This window comes from Rhododendron vialii, chromosome 6a (assembly GCF_030253575.1).
Source record: "Rhododendron vialii isolate Sample 1 chromosome 6a, ASM3025357v1".
Classification (NCBI taxonomy): Eukaryota; Viridiplantae; Streptophyta; class Magnoliopsida; order Ericales; family Ericaceae; genus Rhododendron; species Rhododendron vialii.
The window spans coordinates 7,397,898-7,421,341 of NC_080562.1; the positions used below are offsets into that span (position 1 = coordinate 7,397,898).

At 40.1% G+C, this 23,444-nt stretch overlaps 2 protein-coding genes and 1 pseudogene across 3 annotated transcripts; all 3 read left to right on the forward strand.

The window, feature by feature from the left end:
- Positions 1–2,239: 2,239 nt before the first annotated feature.
- Positions 2,240–7,624, forward strand: LOC131331297 (cytochrome P450 81Q32-like; annotated as a pseudogene).
- Positions 7,625–8,065: 441 nt separating this feature from the next.
- LOC131331296 (cytochrome P450 81Q32-like) lies at positions 8,066–11,373 on the forward strand. Of its 2 annotated transcripts, XM_058365181.1 has the most exons (3): positions 8,066–8,415; positions 8,740–9,751; positions 10,555–11,373. In XM_058365181.1, the coding sequence occupies exons 2-3, from the start codon at positions 8,852–8,854 to the stop codon at positions 11,191–11,193; spliced, it is 1,539 nt and encodes a 512-aa protein (XP_058221164.1). In that variant the 5' UTR covers positions 8,066–8,415; positions 8,740–8,851; the 3' UTR covers positions 11,194–11,373. The 2 variants fall into 2 exon arrangements, with proteins under 2 accessions (XP_058221164.1, XP_058221163.1); XM_058365180.1 differs by having other exon boundaries at positions 8,066–9,751.
- Positions 11,374–12,099: 726 nt separating this feature from the next.
- LOC131331298 (metal transporter Nramp2-like) lies at positions 12,100–18,725 on the forward strand. Its single transcript, XM_058365183.1, has 5 exons — positions 12,100–12,667; positions 14,156–14,448; positions 15,538–15,674; positions 15,769–16,421; positions 18,130–18,725. The coding sequence occupies exons 1-5, from the start codon at positions 12,353–12,355 to the stop codon at positions 18,352–18,354; spliced, it is 1,623 nt and encodes a 540-aa protein (XP_058221166.1). The 5' UTR covers positions 12,100–12,352; the 3' UTR covers positions 18,355–18,725.
- The last annotated feature ends 4,719 nt before the right edge of the window (positions 18,726–23,444 follow it).

Consider the following 23,444-nt stretch of genomic DNA (forward strand, 5'->3'; position numbering starts at 1 on the left):
TAGTTGAAAAACTAATTGCTCAAATTTTCAATTCGTTGGAACCAATGTGAAGATCTTATTTCTCTTATCATTTTATTCTAAAGGGTTATAATAAATTTTTGAATCTAAAGCTCTCGTTAGTTAGCTTTAACAGATATTTGATTGTATGACTTTCTTAGGGCTGACTAATGAGAGCTTTACAGTCAAAAATAAATTATAATTCTTTAGGATAAAATGATTAGAATAAAACGATTTTTCGCACTAGTTCAAACAAATAAAAAATTGAAGCATTTAACTTTTTTCCCGTTTGGTTTTAAACGGATGAGTGACGGCAGGTGTAGAATTGATGAGTTTTTAGAAAGCTCAAGTGTTTATATGAAATTTAAGAAAGGTCAGGTGTTTATGTGTAATTTGTGTAAAAGATCAAGTGTCTACGTGAAATTTTTCCTAAAAGATAATCAATCAATAATTTAAATTTGAGTATTTGGCTGTTAATTTTTGACTGTTCCTAAATTCGTAGCAACCCTACCGATGCTGATAAAGCCCTAATGAATATCGAATTGAGTTAAATTTTTATAATAACAGATAGAAAAATATTTTTTAAGAATAACTTGATGTTTGAATTATTTTTTTGAGACCCGAAATAGATCCCACAAAATCATTAAACATTATAGGCACTCATCAAATATTAGAGGCACCACCAAACGGAGACTAAAGGGGAGAAGGGAGTAAATAACGTGGCACATTCACAAGAGTGGGACAGGGAGTCGGACAGAGGAAAGTCGGACAGTGGATCCAAAGCCGTTTTTGTCCTACCCCACCCCTCCTAAAGAAGAACCAGTTTGGCCAATTTTTTCGCTTGCCAAATTTCCCAATTTTACCCCCTGATTTGGGGGCAAGCAGTGTTGTCTGGTGTCCATAATTATAATTTCCCCTCCTTGACTTAATGGCCCAAGTGGATGCATCACACACAGCCACGTATGTAGGCCATGAAAAAAAGGAATACAAAAAGGAATACACCGTTTCATTATCCTTCCCTCACGTAATACTCTCTCTCTCTCTCTCTCTCTCTGCGATTTTCTTCAGGCTCTCATGGCTTCTCTCTCTTATCCATCTGCTTCACCAACGATGGTGCCCACGCAGCTCTTTCTGCAACTAATCCATCTCAACTCCGTAGAAAACTTGAATCGGTTAGTTGTTTCGAAATCGCGACTCAATCGCAGAAACGAACAGATTACTTGCTCGAATCAGTAATATTCAACAATCCTTTGTCTCCCCCATAGCTTCACACTCTCTCACACCACACCGTCCACTTCAGCTTCTTACCGAAAGCATTTCACGGCATCAATGGTCGACGGGTAGCGGGGCCACTGCAGTGGGTTCGTTGGTGGAGGAATTGGAAGATCTGTGGTGTTGAATAAGGGGTTCAGGCAATATAAGTAATATTTAGGGCTTCTAATTATATTGTTGATGTTTGCATGTGGTATTTGATTTACAGACTTAGGGTTTCTGATTATAAAACTTCTAATTATGTTGTTGATATTATGTTGTTGATGTTTGCATGCGGTATTTGATTTACAAACTTAGGGTTTCTGATTATTGACTATTATAATTATTTCAGGAATATTGATTGTTGATTTGATTAAGCCAAGCTTGGCTCCCCAATGCAGTACTCTTTCATTCACTATGGGCATGCAACAGCTTCAAATGAGTATTGATTTAATGCAGCCCAAGCATAGATTCTTGCCCATAATTTGTTGTTCAAAATTTGACCGTGACTAAATTATTTTATACTACTATCTCTCACTGTTTTGCCTTTGGGTTTAGACTTTATCAAATGCATTCCATTACTAAAATCAAAATCATGCACTGCCTCTCAACACTTTTCAACGCCATAATTGTAAGCCGACACTGGCATTCGCAGCGTTTGTGGCGTCCATGCGCTTCTTGCCTCTTCCATCAATTCAGCATTGTGTTCATGCTTATTTGTAATGTCAATAATTGAACTACTATACAACTCAAACATCAAGGCAAGATTCTCTCTTTGAATTTTTATATACATCGCCAATACTTCCTTCCTTCCTAAATGAAAATTCACTTTTACTATTATGAAGATCTAAAAAACCGTCAATATTTTTCAATTAACAATAACTTATATATGTATTATGAATCTTGTTTAATAAATTTCAATGAATTTTATAAGATAAAAATTTTATAGTTATTTAGAAGGAGTATTAATTTATCACCTCCACCTTTTGCCCTCTTGTTGACCAAACCATGGCTGCTGCTCAATACCTCCTCTGCTCTGCTCTACTTGTAGCCTTGTACACATTCACCAAACACTGCCTTAACAAGATCAGAAACCTCCCACCAAGCCCTTTCCCGGCCCTACCCATACTCGGCCACCTCTACCTCTTCAGAAAGCCCCTCCAACGGGCCTTATCCGACATCTCGGCCTGTTTCGGCCCGGTGCTCCTCTTCTACTTCGGCTCCCGTCCAGTCCTTCTGGTCTCTTCTCCGTCCGCTGCCGAAGAATGTTTCGGCAGCTGCCTGCGTCTCCTCGCCGGGAAAGTCGTAGGCGACGGCTACACCACCATGGCGTGGGCCCCGTAAAGCGAGAAATGGCGGAAGCTCCGCCGCATCTGCTCCGTCGAGATCCTCTCGTCCCACAGCCTCCAACAGCTCGGCGGCATACGCACCGACGAGGTCGGGTTGTTGCTCCGCCGGCTGTGGCGGAGCGGCGGAGATCAGGCGGTGGATATGAAGACTTTTCTCTTCGAGATGGTGCTGAATGTGATGATGAGGATGATAGCCGGAAAAAGGTATTGATTGATTTAGGTGTCAATTTGTTGATGATTTTAAAAGGAATAGTCCTGTCTTGGATCAGGGGGGCCGCCCTCTACTTGAGATCAAACTGGGGCACAGCAGGCTGTTGAATAGTCATGGCTGCTGTGCCCTCGATTTGGGCGTCATCCCAAGCTGGGAAATATCATTTGAACCGTTCACTTTTTAGATTTAGACGTGAGCATCTACCCTGCAAAAAATCAAGTCGATCGGGCAGCTACTGATTGAATCAAATATACTTGTGTATTTTTTAAATTGTATTTGTTGTTCATTTGCTTAAGAAAAATGTGATTTGTTTATTGGATCCAGAAATCTCTGATAGACTTGATTTTTTACGGGGCTTTTGCACGCATCAAAGTCTACAAAATAAATGGTTCAAATCATGTTTTCGAGCTAAGAACAACGCCTAGGCCCCCTTTGGATGGAGTGATTTCACGAGGAAAGAAGGGAAAAGATTGTGGTTTCTTAAGAAATTACCCATTTGGATTGAACATTTTTTGTGAGAAATAAAGAGAAAAGTACAAAAAGAAAATGTTTTGATTAGCTCTTCCCCTTTCTTTTCTCCTCCTTTCTTACCATCCAAAGGGGGTGCTAGGGCACAACAACTTCTTGTGCTGCGAGGCCCCCTGGTCCCAATCGCTTTTTAGGATTGACCCCCTTGGCCCAATCGTTTTTTTAGGATTGACCCCCTGGTCCTAATCGTTTTCTAGTATTGATCCCCCTGGTCTCAATAGCTTTTTAGGATTGATCGGTATGTTTTCTTCATTTGTGTGCCTTTATCGTGCCTATTTTTTCATGATTGGAATGGTTTATATATGATGGAGCTCATCGAGAGTAAGTCAAAATTCATGTGAACATCAATCAACACATAACGCTACAAGATTTATCTCCATGTATATAAATTTGATAAAGTGTCATGAGGTGTTTTTTTTTTCCAATATAAATGTTCTCTGTTATCACGTTGCTAGATAATCTCTCAGTATAATTTTTGTCATGGTTATGGTCCATGGAGGTGTAAAATATGAAAATGTTCAATCATCAAAGTGAGCATAGAAAAAACCCTCAAATGGGCAAACTTAATTTGTTTTTTACGTGAGATGTCTGTTACGAAAAGCGCATTGAGTCATATTAATGTAAGGTGATCCATATTTCTGGTTGATTGAATAATGAATCTCCTCTCTTTTTATTTTACTTAAAAGCAACTCCACTATTGGCTTCAAATGTATTTTGGAAAATCACGTGCCAATTTAATAGCTTTAACAATTACGTACTCCAACTAATTAATAGGTCAAATTCAAAACACTTCTAAAGAAAAATTTAAGTAACATCTTAGTTTGTCGCATGGCAAATTTGACATGAGAAGAGAAATGTTAAATACCACTTTAAGTAATTTATAATTTTGGTGGAATTATTGCAGATGCCAACTTATCAAATTTGATATAATTGGTTGGAGATCCTCTATCGATCTTTGTTCTACCCATCAGGGAGATTTATGTGTGTACTTGACGATCAAAAATTATCAGAGCCGAATATAGTTATAAGAACAATGGTGCAGATGTCATAAATTCTAGCTACTTAGTCAAATTGGTTTTTTCGTTTTTGCTTCAAGTTAGTATCTATACTCGACGTGCGCTTTCTGACTATATTATGAGTAAATCGTGTCTAAATCTTGAACAGATACGACGGCGAGGATGCAGTGAAGGTGGAGGAGCTATTCTGAAGTGAAGGGGCAAATATGGGGGATTTCTTGCCCATTTTGAGGTGGGTTGGAGTGGGAGGCTTTGAGAAGAAGTTGATGGCATTGAAGGAGAAATGAGATGTGTTTGTACAGGAATTGATAGAAGACAATCGGAGAAGAATGTGGGGTGGTAGTGGTGGTGCTGAGGCGGAAGGGAAGAAGACGATGGTTGAGATGTTGTTGACACTGCAAGAATCGGAGCCTGAGTATTGCACAGATCAGATGTTCAGAGGCATCATGAAGGTAAGTTTCCCCGCTCTAATTTTGTTCATTCTGGTCTACTATCTTACTGGCAGATATTTCTGGAAGCAATTTTTGCCACAAAAAAAGAAGAAGAAGAGTGTGTTTTCCAACTTGTAAAACTTGAAGGCCCTATGGGTTTGAAGCCAATAACTTATACGCGCAACCCAAAGCTCTAACCTCTTCAGCAACTAACATCCTTTAAAAGAGGTTAATTATTCTATATACTATTACACCATTACATCATTTTCTACTTGCACCAATTGGATGCCGCGTGCTATATGTGATATGTCTTTAAAACACTAATGCTTGAGATCGGTATATTAAGGAAGCATCTCTCCAAGGATTGATAAAGTAGAAATATTCCTGTTATTGGTCTGACTCATCTTCTTGACAAAGTGGATCCCACTCTAGCCTCTTTTTCGAACAAAATAAGACGGCTAACTTTTTTCTTTATTGGCCCCACCTTATATAGAAGAAACATATGTCTTGTAGGCCCCAATTTGATAATTGATAAAAAAGATGAATTTGGTGATTGATGAGTGATTACAATGCTCCTAGAGCACTGCCACATGGTGCTCCCAGACCCTTCTCCATCACACAATTGTGTGGTGGATAAAGGCCATGGAACACCATCACACTCATATGTAGTGGAGAAGAGCTTTGGAGCACCACGAGGCGGTGCTCCAATAATAGTAGACAAGTTTTCATGATTGATTCCCTGAATTTAACTATTGCAAAATGGACTCAGAATATCATGTAAAGATATGAGATTGTAATTGTTTCGTCAATGTTTCATCAGAATATGGATCCTGATCTATCTGTTGGAATATGGTAGTCTGTTAGAGAGTTAGTTGATCCCAGTTTTAGTATGTTATTAGTTTCTGCTGTACAAATTACGCAAATGATACTCACACAACCGTTGTGTGTGTTGTGTAACTAATTCTGACCGTTCAGATGTGTTTGGATGCTCTAGATTTTAAAAAAACTCTTCAAAGGAAAAGTTTAACTCTTTCAAGGAAAAGTTTGAACGAATCTTGACCATTTATTACAACAATGGATGGATGAAGATTGGTTGTATTTGATGTTTTGTACAACCGTTGTGCATGTAGCATCTTTGTACAAATTAAGCTTCAGAACAAATTCCAGCAAACACACCCCATTCCTCCTTCGATCCAATCCCTTGGGTTCACATGCTATGGCAGCAGATATTATTGGGCAAAATATATGGGAATCGGAAAGAATGGCTGCTATTTCAACATGTTATATTGATACGAAATCCTGACGTAGTATATTCCCCCATGCACAAAAGAAAAAGAAAAGGAACATGTCGAAACATAGAAATATGGTACCAAAGTGTAAGATAGTATGCTATTCAGCTCGTGTGATGTTTGGTCATGACATTGACCAGAAAATCATTTTAGTTCATGTGGAACGAGAAAAGCCTATTGTCTTGGTTTTTATAAATGCCTGGTTAAAAACTGAGGTTGTGGATTCAAATACCTACTGCATTGAGTTTAAGCAGGTGAAATATTCTTGTCTTTTTTTTTTATGTTGAGCTAATACTTACGTTTAATTTGTATCTGTAGGTTCTGTTTGTGACTGGAACAGATACTTCACGGGCGACTGTGGAATGGGCACTTTCACTTCTATTGAATAATCCCCAAGTTTTAGAGAAGGCTCGAACTGAAATTGACATACAAGTTGGTAACGGCCATCTAATCAATGAATCAGATATCACAGACCTCCCTTATCTCCGCTGCATCATCAACGAGACACTGCGGATGTACCCAGCAGCTCCATTACTGGCGCCTCGTGAGTCCTCGGAGGACTGCACAGTGGGAGGCTTTTCCATCCCACGTGGCACTATGCTACTGGTGAACATGTGGGCCATACAGAATGACCCAAAGATACGGGTGGAGCCGGGGAAGTTCATGCCAGAGAGATTTGAAGGCGTTGAGGGGTCAAGAGATGGGTTTAAGTTTGTGCCTTTTGGGTCAGGAAGGAGTGCTTGTCCCAGTGAGGGTTTAGCACTTCGTATGGCTGGTCTGACATTGGGGTCACTGATCCAGTGCTTCGATTGGGAAAGAATGGGTAAGGAGATGGTTGACATGACCGAAGGCATTAGACTCACCTTGCACAATGCTCAACCCTTGATGGCTAAGTGTAGGCCTCGTTCGACAATGGTGAACCTTCTTTCACAAATTTGAAACCCATTTTGGGTCTCAAGCCTACGTGAAAATCAGAAGTGGTTCTACTTCGAACCCTGTTGATTACGTCTAGATCTGGCTTTCTCTGCGCAACTATTTCCTTTGTAAAGAGCTTTATCGCCGGTCCATTTGTTCAGTCTCGTGTCAGCAAAAATTTCTGACCGCACATGGTGTAGTGTATCTGTTGACAAATTGTTTATTTTTTTTCTTAAAAAGGATTGGAAGGACCGACCAGTAGAGCTTCTCCACATGGGCATAACCAACGAGGTTCCCACGCACTATGGAATGTGTAGTTGTTTATTGATTGGCAATCATCTCCAGGACTGTAAACTATTTTGTTAACCAATTTGTATTTCATCATCTCAAGCTCATAATGTCATGAAATTGAAATGTCAAATTAGGCCTGTCAATGGGCCAGATTTAATCCGAATCCGATCCTGTGCTGAGAGAAATGAGGTGCTTTTGGGAACCCCATGTGAAATGAGAAAGGTTTTTTTGTGTGTAATGCTTTGGGTTGTTTTCGAAAATGCCTAGTCAAGAGTCTTAGACCAAGGTTTCAAATTTGGTAATGTATAGACTTTGAGCTATTGAAAAGTCTTTTCATTTCTCTGTTGAGCTACTCTAGAAACTGGAGCATTTCGTTTTATTTGTATCTGAAGGTTCTATTTGCTTCAGGAATTGATACTTCTGTTGCGGCTATGGAGTTGGCACTGTCACTTCTATTGAACAATCTCTTTACACAAGGCTAGCTCAAAATTGACTTACAAGTGGGTTGATGTCGTCTGATTGATGAATCAGACGTATCTGATCCCCCTATTTCTGCAGTATCATCAGCGAGACAATGCGTATGTACCCACCAGGCCCATTACTAATGCCCCATGAGTACTCAGAGGAGTGCAGTAGGAGGCTTCCACATCCTGCGATGCACTATGCTACTGGTGAGAATGTTTGGGCCATACACAATGACCGCAAGATTTGGACAGAGCTGAGGAAGTTCATGCCAGAGAAATTTGAAGGAGTAGTTAAGACTCGAGATGGTTGTCCTGGGGAGGTTTTAGCACTTCGTACAGTTGGGTTGGCATTGCGGTCACTGATCCAGTGCTTTGATTGGGAGGTGAGGAGATGGTTGACATGTCTGAGGGCACTCAAATCAATTTGTCCAAGGCTCAACCCTTGACGGCTAAGTGTAGGCCTCGACCGACAGGGGTCAACCTTGTTTCGCAAATCTGACACCCATTTCGGTAGATAATATTGCCTCTCGAGGCTACAAGAATCTCGGAAGTGTTTCTTCTTTGCTGGATCTGTCGAGTTTCTCATGCCTCTGTTGATTATGCCTAGATGGCTAAAAGTCTAGAATTTGGCTTGTTCGGCTCTGCACAATTACGTCCTTTGTCAAGAACTTTTGTAAGTTGTTTAGAGACTGCCTTTGTTTCTAGCCTTCAGTTTCTCAGCTTTTGTAAGTTGTGTCCGGAATTTTTTGTTCACGCCGCCGTTCCCTAAATCCGAGTGGCCTACACATCATGCCCAAAATTTGCTGTTCAAAATTTGACCTTGACTCCATAATTTTATACTTTCTGTCACTTTTTGCATTTGGGTTTAGACTTTATCAAATGTATTCTATTACTAAAATCATGCATTGTCTCCCAACACCTTCACGTGAAGAATTTTTTTTGCTGTTCAGCATTCACATCTAGTCACTTCACGTGATGAATTTTTTTTGCTGTCCAGCATTCACATCTGGTCACTGCTTATAAACAAATATAAGAGACCAAGACTTACTGGCTTATAAATATTTTATGCATCCTGTTTACTTTTACCTCTTCATCATCTTCATCAATCCATGGAAGCCACTTTGTTCATATACTTTTCTCTGTTTCTCTCCTCCTGTATCTTGGCCGAACACATACTTCACAAGCTCCGAAACCATCCCCCAACCCCCTTCCCAGCTCTACCCTTGATCGGCCACCTCCACCTCTTGAAGAAACCAATCCACAGAACTTTATCCAGTCTCTCCGCCCGTTACGGCCCCGTACTTCTCCTCCGGTTCGGGTTCCGCCGCATCCTCGTGATCACCTCCCAATCAGTAGCTGAAGAATGCTTCACAAAGCACGATATCGTGTTCGCCAACCGTCCCCGCCTGCTCTCCGGAAAACACCTCGGCTACAACTACACCTCGATAGTTTGGGCACCCTACGGCGACCACTGGCGGAACGTCCGCCGGATCGCTTCCCTAGAAATTCTCTCCTCTCACCGCCTGCAAATGCTGTCTCACATCCGTCTTGATGAGGCCCGGACTCTCGTCCGCCGCCTGTTTTGTGTTTCCATTGAAAACCCAGAACAGGCGGCGAACGTGGAAATGAAGTCAGCCTTCTTCGAGTTCGTCTTCAATGCCATGATGAGGATGATTGCTGGAAAGAGGTACTATGGCGATGACGTGGGGAATTCTGCTGAAGCAAAGATGTTTCAAGAGATAGTTGCGAAGACGTCGCGATTGGCTGCGGAAAAGAATCTTGGGGATTTCTTGCCATTTGTTCAGTGGTTTGGGAGTAGTGGCATAGAGAAGAGGTTTGTCAAATTACATCATAAAAGAGACAAGTTTATGCAGGATTTGATCTATCAGCAGCGTGATCAAGTGGGGTCTGATGGTGAGAAGAAAAGGACCATGATTGAAATCTTGTTGTCTTTGCACGATGCAGAACCTGAATACTACACAGACGAAAATATCAAGAGCCTTATGCTGGTAAGAGACGTGTTCATCACCAATTCACTATGCAGTATGCACCAATACCTGTCTGTTTTTTGCTCTTGGGATATGATTGTCTTGCTAAGCTATCCATCGAAAGTGAATGATATGTTGGATCACCGTTGGATGCTGATAAAGTGGGCCTCATAGTCTCTCGCTCAACACATTGTTGACACATCAGTTTGTTTTGGACTAATTTTTGGTCCAAAATAGGAATGCTCTTTCTATGATTAAGATGATCTAGTTGCGATAGGAGCAATGTTTACACATCAATTTGTCGTGGACTAATTTTTGGGCCAAAATAGGAATGCTCTTTCTATGATTAAGATGATGTAGTTGCGATAGGAGCAATGTTGCCTATAAATTGGTCGAGACAATGCTCTTTCTATGATTAAGATAATCTAGAAGCGATAGGAGCAATGTTGCCTATAAATTGGTCGAGACTGAATCGGTCTTTCAACAGGAACCGAAAATGCAAGATTTGTCCTTATTATATCAATAATTAAATGGGCTTCACCTAATTTTCAGCTTGATCATTTTTGATGTCATGTATGTTCTGCTTTTACTGTAAAGCCTTCCTTCGGAAAGATACAATTCAGATGACCGTTTTGTGATGTAGAGACCTTCATTGTGCTATGCCAAATTGAAACTTGAAAATCCCAATAACCTTGGTCCAAATTCTTAAGAGAAACAGATAATTAGGTTGTTTGTTACCTCGTCGTAGCTCTAATCTGCCATAGATTCCTTAGGCCTGTATTTTCAAACAATTAGCATAAGAACTCCACTCTCTATTGGTGTAGGTTCTACTACAAGCTGGAACGGATACTTCAGCTGGAACTATGGAGTGGGCTATGTCAAACTTGCTCAACAATCCAGATACTTTAAAGAAGGCACAGACTGAAATCGACGCTCACGTGGGAGCAGACCGTCTGATTGATGAATCTGATCTCGCCGAACTTCCTTACCTCCGCTGCATTATTAACGAGACACTGCGGATGCACCCTCCAACTCCTCTGCTCTTACCACATGAATCATCCGCGGAATGCACCATCGGAGGTTTCAAAATCCCATGCGGCACAATGCTGCTGGTGAACTTGTGGGCCATACAAAATGACCCCAAAGTCTGGGTGGAACCTAGCAAGTTCAGGCCAGAGAGATTTGAACGGTTGCAGGGCTCAAGAGACGGGTTCAATTTTATGCCTTTTGGGTCGGGGAGAAGGGGGTGTCCCGGGGAGGGGTTGGGTTTGCGCATGGTTGGGCTGGTATTGGGGACTCTAATTCAGTGCTTTGATTGGGAAAGGGTTGGCGAGGGACCGATTGACTTGACCGAAGGGACTGGAATCACTGCGCCTAAGGCTCAACCGTTGATGGCAAAGTGTCGGCCGCGTTCAAAAATGATGATACTTCTTTCTCACGTTGGAGCCAGCCATGTCCCCTGAACCTGGGTAAAAATTCATCTTAGTGATCGTCTTGCTATGAGGTTTGAATTGCCGGATGCAGAACTGGAGTTTGTACTGTCACTCCATTTATTTACCGATCTGTTTGTGAAAACTTCAACTTTGGTGTAGCTAGAGACAAGAGTATTATCTATTGCAATGAATGTAAACTATTTTGTCAAACATTTGGTACCATTTACACCAAGCGCAAACATACGTAATCAGAAATTGAATTCTCAATCCATGAACTGCAGATTCACTAGTTTCCTTTCACAACAACGTGTAGAATCTACGTTTTATCGGTGGGCATCCCATCATGTGCAAGGTAACTTTATGTTTCCTTTTTTTTTTTATAAAAGTTATCGTCTTATATACGGTTACTTGTACGTCAACAAAGAGAGAGAACGGTTGATGTGCAGGCATGTAAGAAAGATCGACCTTTCTTTCGTTTTGAGTAATCACATTTGATATACTAATAAACAAATATATTAGTGTGACGTGACGGATATTGTGATAAGGCATGTCATTAAACGTCTTTTTTAATTATTAGACCCAATACAAAACACAATATGAAGGAAATTAAATAGCGGAGTCGGACATGACGGATCCGAAGATTCTGCAAAACAGCTCCTTGTAGACCGTTTTAAGACACATTCGGAAGGTCCAAAAATATTTTCGACGGTCCGGATTAAAAACGAATTCTTTCAGAGAAATTCCTTGACCCTTCTCTGGAAGAGTTTGTTTTCAATTCGGATCAAAGATGGACCGTCCAGACGCACCTTACATGGCGCTATGTAGGGAGCTACTTTGAAACATTCGGATCCCGGACACGACACGATACATTTGACAACTATGGTGAGATGAAATGTTGGTCAACATAACTAAACAAAATCCTTATCTCCTGTTAGCAAGCAGCAATTTAATCAGTGGAAAGAGGAACCAAAATAAATTTACCGAACCAAATGCTCTAATTTGGCCAACCTATCTGTCACATTGGGGACAACCTGAGAATACTGTTTATAAGATCACGAGACCGGCCATACTGCGGCAGCTCCCTCTAACGTACGCCGTATTAAAGAGCGCACGATCTTAATCCGGCCCCACCACCGCCGCCACCGCATCGAAACAGAAAATCTCCTGCGCCGTCGGTTCGACCTCCGCCATGAGCGCGGCCGAGGAGAATCCCAATGCGGACAGAAAAGACGGCGAGGAGGAAGACCGCCTCTTGTTGTCCTCCCCGCAATCTCGACCGTCGACGTCGCCCCAATCGGACAGCAGGGAGTACGAAGAGGAAGTCGCGTACGAGTCAAGCGAGAAAATCACGGTCGTCGACGTCGACGACTCCGCCGCATCCGACGGCTGCGATTACTCGGTGACGCCGCCGTTCTCGTGGAGGAAGCTGTGGCTGTTCACGGGGCCAGGGTTTCTAATGAGCATAGCGTTTTTAGATCCGGGAAACCTAGAGGGAGATCTACAGGTAAGGAGTGACCCAGGGGCGGATAAGTTCAGACGATCGCCCTATCATGTTTCGAGTTTTTACTACATAATTTTTGTAGTTCTCTTTTTAGAAGTTTTGAAACTGTATAAGTTCGCCCGCCCAATCAAGAATTTTGGCAAACGTAATATTACTTTTAGCAATAAGTACTAAGTTTTTCTTTGTAACTAGATAGGGAAGAAGATTGTATCTAACTATACAGCACAGCACATTTGAATGGTGAGAAAGAGTGAGATAAGAAAGGAGAGTTCTCACAAAATCTCACCATTTTTTGTTAGAAAGGGGAGAAGCCAATAAAAATATTTTATTTTGTACATTCCCCTCAATTGCTCACCAAAATAGTCTATCCAAATGAGTGATTTGACCAAAAATCAAAACCCTTTCTTTTCTTTTCTCTTGAAATCACTCCATCCAAAGGGACTGTAAATATAGATGAGGATATCTTAGTCGGTGAGTTGAATAGGTTGATCGAAAATATACATCATACTCATGGCGGATAGGTTGATCCAGTGTTCTAAAAGTTGGTCGTTGACTAGTCGGTGCCTAGGCGCTAGGTGGGGTCCAATGCTTGGATTTAAATCTGCCTAGGCGGCCGACTAGTGGGCTTCTAGGTGTTATACACTCTACCAGTCGGCCCATAGGTGCTAGGGGCCCCTCATCTGCTCGACTAATGCCTGGTGACTTTTAGAACGCAGGGTTGATAAAAAAATGTATATATCATACTCTTCGACAATTCCGCATCTGACGGCTGTGATTACTCGGTGACGCCGCTGTTCTCAGGGAAGAAACTGTAGCTATTCATGGGGCCAGGGTTTCTATTGAGCATCTCGCTTTTAGATCCGGGAAACCTAGAGGGAGATCTACAGATAAGGACGGACCGAGGGGTGGATGAGCCTACGACTGTCCTATCACGTTTCAAGTTTTTATTTGAATTTCAGTTCTCTTTCCAAAATCTTTGAAATAGTACAAGTTCGCCCGGCCAATCAAGAGTTTTTGGCTAAGGTCATACAGTATTAGTTTTAGCAATACTTAATACTTTTGTAATACACTGTCTTCTTTCTAGATAGATACGGAAGAAGATTGTATCTAATTATAGATTTATAAATATAGATGAAGATATCTTAGTGGTTGAATAGGTTGATCAAACATATATATCATACAATTGTGGATAGGTTGATGACCCATGTTCTAAAAGTCTGTCTAGGCCCTGGACCCCGCCTAGATTAAAATCCGCCTAGGTAGCTGACTAGTTGGCTGCTAGGTGTTAGTTACCCGACTAGTTGGCCCCGAGGTGCTAGGTGCCCCACCAAACCTAGCGACTTTTAGAACACGTGATAAAAAATATATAGCATAATCTTCATGGTAGTATTTTTATAATTTGTATAAGCTAAAGTTATGTAGCATTTCATACCATAAAAATACTCCTTAATGTTCATCAACTCAACTTTGAAATCCTGTGTTCGTCTACAGGCGGGGGCTATTGCCGGATACTCGTTGTTGTGGTTGCTGATGTGGGCTACAGCAATGGGGCTGTTGATTCAGTTATTGGCGGCGAGGGTGGGGGTGGCAACGGGGAAGCATTTGGCAGAGTTGTGTAGGGAGGAGTATCCGTATTGGGCGGGGGTTTTGTTGTGGGTCATGGCGGAGGTTGCATTGATTGGGGCTGATATTCAGGAGGTGATTGGGAGTGCTATTGCAATTAAGATTCTTAGTAATGGGGTTTTGCCTCTTTGGGCTGGGGTTATAATCACTGCTTCTGACTGGTTAGGTTTCTTCGAATTCATTTATCTGTTTTTTTTTTAATTTTATTTTTATATTGCACCAATTTAAGATTGAATATATGGTAGATGGAAAACAGGCTAAGGTGACAAAGACAACCAGATGCAACAGTAAAAAAGACAGAAGATTTTTTTTTTTCCCCTTGCTAGTTGGGTGTCTGGACCATGTCTCAGGGCCCTGAAATTAATGACCCATCAAACCTAACAAACCTCCAGTGGCCCAACTTCCCTAGCTTTGCAATGTTTAGTGTTCGCGGGATTTAACCTGCGACCATTGAGGGATAAACCCTTTAGTTACTGTCTCATGCCCATTTGACTAAACCCTTCTATGTTAATCGGAATACTAGGGGAGAGCTTAAACCATCAAGGATGCTGACAAGAAATTATTATTGTTGTGAATTTTAGTGATGGTATTCCTCTTAACAGAGCATAATGGTGCAAAAAAGAATTTGGCTGGAGAAAAGATGGGGAAAAGAAGAGAATGATTGTGACTGCTGTTAAGGTTTGGTACCTCAAAGGATGACTAGCAGCACTTTAGTAATGAGAAAGTATAGATAAAGAAAAGTATTAACTTTGAAGAGCAAGAAAAGATATGTGCTCTTCATTGCTTGCAATCTGAAAGAAAAAATAGCTTAACTTTGAAGAAATGAAAATTCAATGGTGTGGGTAAATAGGATCCTTTTTCTATTGTTTATGTACCAAGTAACTAAAATAACATATCGACATCAAAATTGGTTGATTTCTACTTATAGTTGTTCCACTGCTCTGCATAGAAGTAACTTAGTTTTCTGAATTGTTTTTTAGCGGACATTTGATCATTCAGTCTATGCTGCTTTAATTCTTGTTACTTGTAAGACATTGTTAACTTTCAGTTAAGTGATAGATGTCCCAACACAATGAGTTTCAGTGTTTTGCCTTTGCAATCTTCCACTTCTTCATGGAAATCTACAGCTACTATTCAGTGCTCATTCTGAAACCTGCTTTCTTTTTTGAAATTTGATTGCTTCTGTAATGTTAAAAATAAACAAGTTCATTGGGTTGACAGGGTGTGTTTTCTTTTTCGATCGTGAACAGTTTCATGTTCTTATTTCTGGAGAACTATGGAGTAAGGAAATTAGAAGCTGTTTTTGCAGTTCTTATCTCAACTATGGCACTATCATTTGCCTGGATGTTTGCTGACACAAGGCCCAGTGGGAAGGAACTTATGTTAGGTGAGAAACTTATTTTGTTTTCATTTTGGATTCTCCTTCTAACATTCAGAAAAGGTCATGATTGCTGTTTTTGTGGGTAAAACTGAATTTGTAGGTCTTTTGGTTCCGAAACTCAGCTCAAAAACAATTCGGCAGGCTGTCGGAGTGGTGGGATGTGTTATAATGCCTCACAATGTTTTCTTGCATTCTGCTTTGGTACAATCAAGGAAGATCGACCCTGAAAAGAAAGGACACGTCCGAGAAGCACTCAATTACTACTCAATTGAATGCTCTGTGGCCCTTATTGTCTCCTTTATGATCAACTTGTTTGTTACTACAGTATTTGCTAAAGGATTCTATGGAACCAAACAAGCCAACAGTATAGGGCTTGTAAATGCAGGGCAGTATCTTGAAGAAAAATTTGGTGGAGGATTGCTCCCAATTCTGTATATTTGGGGCATTGGGCTATTGGCAGCTGGGCAAAGTAGTACCATAACGGGCACGTATGCTGGACAATTTATCATGGGAGGTTTCCTTAACCTTCGATTGAAGAAATGGTTGAGGGCATTGATCACACGAAGTTTTGCTATTGTGCCCACTATGATCGTCGCTCTTATATTTAATAGATCTGAAACTTCACTAGATGTATTGAATGAATGGCTTAATGTGCTTCAGTCCATTCAAATTCCCTTTGCACTTATCCCATTGCTGACCTTGGTATCTAAGGATCAAGTCATGGGAGTCTTCAAAGTTGGACAGACTCTGGAGGTAAGTTGTTATTCTTTCCATTGATGTGCATAATAATCGCTGCTTGGTGAATGGCTTATTAACCTTCCACAGAAAACATCATAACTTAGCTTTCCTATGTTTAGACTCTGATATTTGTGCATTCATGCTTCAAGGAACCATGACGCTCATACAGAATTAGAGGATGGCATTTACTTAACTTCTTCTGTCGACTTATCAATCATTTAGTGTTTTTGGCGTTGACTCCGAGTATTTGTAGCCTTGTATCGGAATTCTGACTCCTTGTGCCTTTTTCTATTGGCAAGATGAAGCTATGCATCCTCTAGAAAGGATATTACACAGGAGGGAGAAAACGGAATGCGTGTGTAAGCATTGCTGTATAGGAAGCTAAAGCTGCCAAGAGCTCCAAAGCCTACAAATATGTAATTGGAAAAGAATACAAAAAGCAGCTGGCAAGTTGTCAAGCTGCCAGCAATTACACCAATGATCAACGCATGCCTCAACCATTTATTGGCTATAAGTGGTTAAGGGCAACTCTAATTTCTGATCTCTCGACTTTATTTTATTGTGCTGTACAGGCTTGTGTGCTTCAATGTCTTTAGTGTAGTCGTTCTTTTAGTAGTCAGCTGCCTATGCTTGTTATCATTTTATCCCGGGCTTCTAGATATTGTTTTGTGCCTGTCTACAAGATTCAAATAGAAGCCCTTTGAAACCACATATGCAAGGTGATGCTTAGCGATGATTATAAGAAATGTGATTCTAAAAAGGCGAGACTTGGAAGGTAGAGAGACCCTTTTAGAAGTCACAAAAAGGTGATGTAGTGGTTTTTATGGGACGATTTCTCAACTAGAGGGGCCACCAAAGGGTCTCTCCCCTTCCGTCCAGTGGATAGATAGAGACGAGCAAGCTTGTTTTGGGTTTTTATGTCGTCAAATCTTTCAAAACATGATTCATCAATTGATGCATTATGGGAAGAAAGATGTTCAAGCATTCATGTGATATTACTTTGGCTTTGGAGGTGATACATTTGTATTAGATGCTTCTTCGCCATGTAGGGCTGCAAACGAAGAGCTGTTTGCGAGCAACTCGAGTCTCTGCTTGTTAAGGCTCCGCTTGGTTCATTTAGCAAATGAGCCGAGCTCGAGCTAACTGTAGCTCGGCTCATTTATAGAGGGCTCATTTAGTACTCGAATCGAATTTGAGCTCTCAAAAACTAATCGAGCTCGAGCTTGAATATTTAGGCTCGATTGAAGCTCGAGCTGAGTTCTAGCATACTGAATTTCAAACGAGCTGACCTCAAACATCCTAAAGCTCCAAAATTATACGCCCGTTCGTTCCGCTTTGGTGTTTGCCCACAGTCTTCTTCCTTGGCAGCAAAGGGATGATCCAAAATGTCTAACACAGCTTAATTGGTGCTAAAAGGTGCAATGCCTGAATCTCTAGTCTTCCGGATTGTGTCTGTCTATAGGTCATAGTAATTCTTGTCCATTCCAAAATGCTAAATTGTCTTCATACTTTCTTAAACGTCACTCGTAATTGTTAAGTCTTGGTGTAAGGTCATTATTGTTGTTTGTTGCATAAGCCCACGTTGCATGTACATCATGTGAATTAACTTGAGTTGCAACTTGTGTTACAAAGTGGTTCTAACTTCTGCATTACCAGGCATTACCCAAGATTTGAAAATTGCTACCCGTTTCTGTTCTCTCATATTGTTTATTTTGTGTTGCAGAGGGTTGCTTGGACAGTTGCTGCCCTGGTAATTGTCATCAACGGGTATCTCTTGCTGGATTTTTTCATAGCCGAAGTTAATGGACTGCTATTTGGGTTTGTAGTCTGCACTGGGACTGCTGCGTATGTGGCGTTTATTGTATATCTTATTTCATACGGTGGTGGCCTTCCTTCCAGTTTGTTCAACCTAATACGAACCAAGGGTTTTGGGTACACCAGGACTTGATCTGACAGAGATTCATGTAGACTTTGAGAAACTTCAAAATATCGAAAAACCTTGTCCGCAAAAGCTTTGCCAGAATGCACGCAGGCTGGTGGTGTACTTGGTCGGAAATAAAGAAGTCACATCTAACTTCAGAAGACGTTTAACAGTGAGTATACAAATTCAAATGTCTTAGGCTACTGATTGGTTCCTCACTTTCTGTGCGAAGTGGGGCTAGAAGAAGTTGAGATGAATTACTTCCATTGCTATGTGCACCTATAGGATGGAGGAAAACGCGTTTCTGCATTTGTGGAGATTTCTCTACTGCCATTGTAAAGATTCATATTTTATTTATTCACAAGGAAATGCAGAATGATATACTCAATAGTCTTCCATTATGTTGTTACTAGTACATAGTGTAGTCAAACTAGCAGTTTGTGATGCTCTATCTCATACATGATTCTGGAATTTTGTCATCCTCTTACCAGAATTAAGGCTCCGTTTGTTTGGGGGTAAAATGTTTTTCGGTAAAATATTTTACCTATTTTCCGGTATTTGGTTGTGTAAAAAGTGAGGAAAATATTTTGCATGTAAAACATTTTCCATTAATTGGATAAAAATGATTTATCCTTAAATCTTCCATAAGTTATTTTCTGAAATAAACCCGATCGTGAGTCCTGACCCACGTTTAATTCCAATATTTTCAGATCTTTCCACTGTTTAAGCCTCCTCTCTCCCTCTACTCTATTTTGTCTCTTTTCTAAAAGTATTTTTCAAGTACTAACCAAACACCGAAAAATAAAAGTTTGAAGTTTGTTTTCTGAAAAAACATTTTACATTGTAAAACATTTTACATCGAAACAAACGGAGCCTAAAGTTTTGATCTTTTCCTTGTCCAGACAGGTGATGAATTTGATTGTAGCTTCTTGGTACATCTAACTCTTTTCATTAGCTTTTTCAATTGGCAAAATGACATTTTCTCATGCAAAATGACCCTTAAGCAAATTCTATATTTATTCTTTCCAATCTACAAAAGATCGGTTGCATTGCCTTCGGCACATCATAAGTGTATTTCACCATAGATATGGTGGGCCCAAAGCTCAGGTGTCACCCCGTGCTCTGAGCGCTAACAGTGCTAGACGGTTAAAGAAACTTGACATAAACACTTGGTGGTTGTATTTGTACTTTCTCTGGTTTGATCATGGATGGAAACTGTTACCCAAATTATGCAACCTAGAGGGGGGGTGAATAGGATTGCTAGTAATAATTACCAATAAAAATTTATCTCTAACAATATATGCAAACAATAAGTATGCAATCAAAATAGAGAGATAGAGAGATAGAACCCGTTTATAGTGGTTCGGTCCGGATTTGTCCACGGTCCGGCCCTACTCCACTTCTCCTCAAGCAATTACTTGAAAGTTAGACTAATCTTTAAAAGATTACAACTTGTAAGTCTTGCGGGTGCTTACAAGAACCGAATGCCTCTAGCTTTCCCGAGGAGCTAGTACAACCGCAAGAATTTTCTCCGAAAACTTCTCAAAAACAATAACACCCAAATTCCAACCCGAATTTGGTCTTCTAAGCTTTCAAGTGTTTGACTCAAACACTCACTTAGGAAATACAAGTATGTGAAGAAGGTATGAAAATTATCGCTCACGACTTGTACAAATTTTCTCTCAAGAATAATATGAAAGTGGAAGAACAATGAGAATTTTTGGCTTTGATCTTTTGAGAATTTGCTCTTGCAATAATATGGAATGTTGTAGCTTGTGTATGTACTCATTAATGAGTTCTTGATGCCTTATATAGCCATCCATATGCTTCCTAGCCGTTGGAAACTAGCCGTTGGAACTAGCCGTTGGAAACTAGCCGTTGGAAACTAGCCGTTTGAAACTAGCCGTTGGAAACTAGCCGTTTGATAGAGTGGTCATCCGGGTGGTCGTCCGGTTGTCACAGCTTTCTGTTCAGACAGCCGGCTTGTCAGCCGGTTCGTCAACCTGTGGCTCACAATTTCATCTAAATAAACCGTTAAAGCATGTATTGAGCTCAATAAAGTCTTTGTAAATATAAATCATGAATCCAAGAGACTTTATGCTATATTTCAAGGTCACGAAAATATTTAATTCGGGAATCGACTTTTCGATAATTTTGTATTTGCCGAATAAAAATATCATTGAATTAATCATCAAAATAATTAATAGAGATGCATATAAATTTTCACAAATTATAATGCATACATTTTTCAACAATCTCCCCCTTTTTGATGATGACACAAAATGATAGTTTTTATTCAAGTAGGAGTTATGCCAATCTCCCCCTTAATACATGCACCAAAGCAGTTATCTATGATCAACGAGTAATAGCAATAATCATCAGATCATAGCAAGCAATTTTTTAAATTTGCCCAAAATGGCAAGATAGATCAATTAAAACTTGGCTTTTTCTCCCCCTGTGACATCATAAAAAAAAAACTAAAAAGAGAAAAACAATAGGGCCATGGTTCCAGCACCATGCCGCTCTTGCCCTGTAGCACTCTATCTTCGTTCATTGAGAGCTTGGCGTCCTTGATTTTCGTATTCTCGAATAATGGCTGCTACAACGGCAGCTATAATGCCAATCCAATACCACAGAGTATCCACATTTACATTCCATCCGAACCATGGTGGTATTCTCATGGTAAGTAACGCACACAGCAGAATGAAGATAAAGAGTTGCATCCAAATGGTTTGGATAAACAACCTGAACTCTGCTCGTTCGGCATCTCTTTCGTAAAACTCAAACGGTAACCCTTGCGGTATGTTTGCCATTGCTTGATGAGAGATTTAGGCCGAGAGAGAAGGAAAGATAGATAGATGAAGAGATAGAGAGAGTGTTGTTGAATTTATAGAGTATGAGAGAAGTGTTTGAGGATAAGGGATAGAGATGCGGCGCCGAATAGAGATAGGATAGGGGCGGTGCCGAATAGAGATAGGATAGAGGTGGCGCCGAATAGAGATAGGATAGGGGTGGCGCCGAAAAGAACAAGAATAGGGAAAGAAAATTGTGTTCGGGTGTTTATTGTTGTGTCCCCTTAATACATGCTCCCCCTAAAAGAGAGCTTTTTAAAGAATGCGAGGGGTATTACCGAGAATGATTATCCCTGCAAGCTTAGAGACAAGAAATTCATATCGGCGAAGTATATAAGAGACAATTTAAGCACTAAGCCATGAAGTTCATACAAACTAAGTGTAACAGACTTAATAAATCAGAGTTAGCAACGCAAAAGCTTGAATAAGTCTCAACCTCACGGTTGTCCGGTTGGACATCCGACTGACAAATGCAGGTTAAGTCCAGAAATCGTTTAAGAGGAGTAACATTAAAGACCATAAAACTGATTTTCTTCATACCAAACACAGGAAAATGAAACATATGATAAAATGTTTGGAGGGTGATTTCTTTATCAAGATCATTTGTACTCTCCATCAAGTATGATATTTACGAATTCAATCAACTCAACATTGAATCCAAAAAAAAACTTTTGACATCAAGAACACAACTTTTTCATAAATGATTAGACATGCCGAGTTCTCGTCGAATGAAACAAAATTGTTCTTCACCAAGGGGTTTTGTGAAAATGTCCGCCAATTGCTTGTCGGTACTAATAAAGTTAAGTTCAATATCCCCTTTTTGAACATGATCTCTTATAAAATGATGTCTAATCTCAATATGTTTTGTTCGAGAATGTTGAATTGGATTCTTGGTTAAGCTAATTGCACTAGTATTATCACATTTAATAGGAATATGATCATATTGCAAATTGAAATCCTCCATTTGTTGTTTGATCCACAATATTTGGGCACAACAACTTCCGGCCGCTACATATTCCGCCTCGGCGGTAGATAGAGCTACGAAATTTTGTTTCTTGCTATGCCAAGACACTAGAGAGTGCCCTAGAAATTGGCAAGTCCCACTTGTACTTTTACGATCAACTTTGAAACCTCCAAAATCCGCATCCGAATAACCAATTAAATCAAATGCAACTCCACGTGGATAAAACAATCCTAAGTCATGAGAACCGCCAACATATTTAAAGATACGTTTAATAGCTTTTAAATGCGATTCTTTAGGACATGATTGAAATCTAGCACACATGCAAACACTAAACATTATATCCGGTCTACTTGCAGTGAGATAAAGTAATGAGCCGATCATACCTCGATACATCTTTTCATTGACGGCCTTACCATTCTCATCTTTGTCTAGCTTAGTTGATGTGCTCATTGGTGTGCTCGTTGGCTTTGATCCTTCCATGCCAAACTTCTTAATAAGTTCTTTCGCATACTTGGCTTGGTTGATTAGGATCCCCTCATTAGTTTGCTTGATTTGAAGTCCGAGGAAGAAGTTAAGCTCCCCCATCATACTCATTTCAAATTCACCTTGCATACACTTAGCAAACTCTTTGCACATATTATCATTAGTGGCACCAAAGACAATATCATCAACATATATTTGAATAATGAGCATATCTTTACCTTTGGCTTTAATGAAAAGAGTAGTATCAATTTTTCCACGAGTAAAGCCATTGTCAAGCAAGAATGAATTAAGTCTATCATACCATGCACGTGGTGCTTGCTTCAAACCATATAAAGCTTTTGAGAGTTTAAAAACATGATCGGGGTATACATGATCTTCAAAGCCGGGAGGTTGTTTGACATAAACTTCTTCATTTATGAACCCATTCAAAAATGCACTTTTCACATCCATTTGATAAAGCTTGAAATTTTTGAAAGATGCAAAGGCAAGTAATATGCGAATAGCCTCTAATCTAGCTACCGGTGCAAAAGTTTCTTCAAAATCAATACCTTCTTTTTGATTATAATCTTGAGCAACAAGTCTAGCTTTATTCCTAACAATATTTCCGGATTCATCTAGCTTGTTACGAAAAACCCATTTAGTACCTATAATAGTGTGATCAAGAGGCTTAGGTACTAATGCCCAAACTTTATTCCTTTCAAATTGATTTAACTCATCTTGCATGGCCAAAATCCAATTTTCATCATCTTGAGCTTCCGGAAAGTTTTTAGGCTCAATTTGAGAAACAAAAGCTTGATTTTCACAAAAATTTCTATGAG

Bases quoted from the DNA above. Each gene is read 5' to 3' on its own strand.
- LOC131331296 (XM_058365180.1), top strand. From the start codon at position 8,852: ATGGAAGCCACTTTGTTCATATACTTTTCTCTGTTTCTCTCCTCCTGT. The intron at 9,752-10,554 runs GTAAGAGACGTG...CTATTGGTGTAG, and splicing joins ATATCAAGAGCCTTATGCTG to GTTCTACTACAAGCTGGAAC.
- LOC131331298 (XM_058365183.1), top strand. From the start codon at position 12,353: ATGAGCGCGGCCGAGGAGAATCCCAATGCGGACAGAAAAGACGGCGAG. The intron at 14,449-15,537 runs GTTAGGTTTCTT...GATCGTGAACAG, and splicing joins ATAATCACTGCTTCTGACTG to TTTCATGTTCTTATTTCTGG. The intron at 15,675-15,768 runs GTGAGAAACTTA...CTGAATTTGTAG, and splicing joins TGGGAAGGAACTTATGTTAG to GTCTTTTGGTTCCGAAACTC.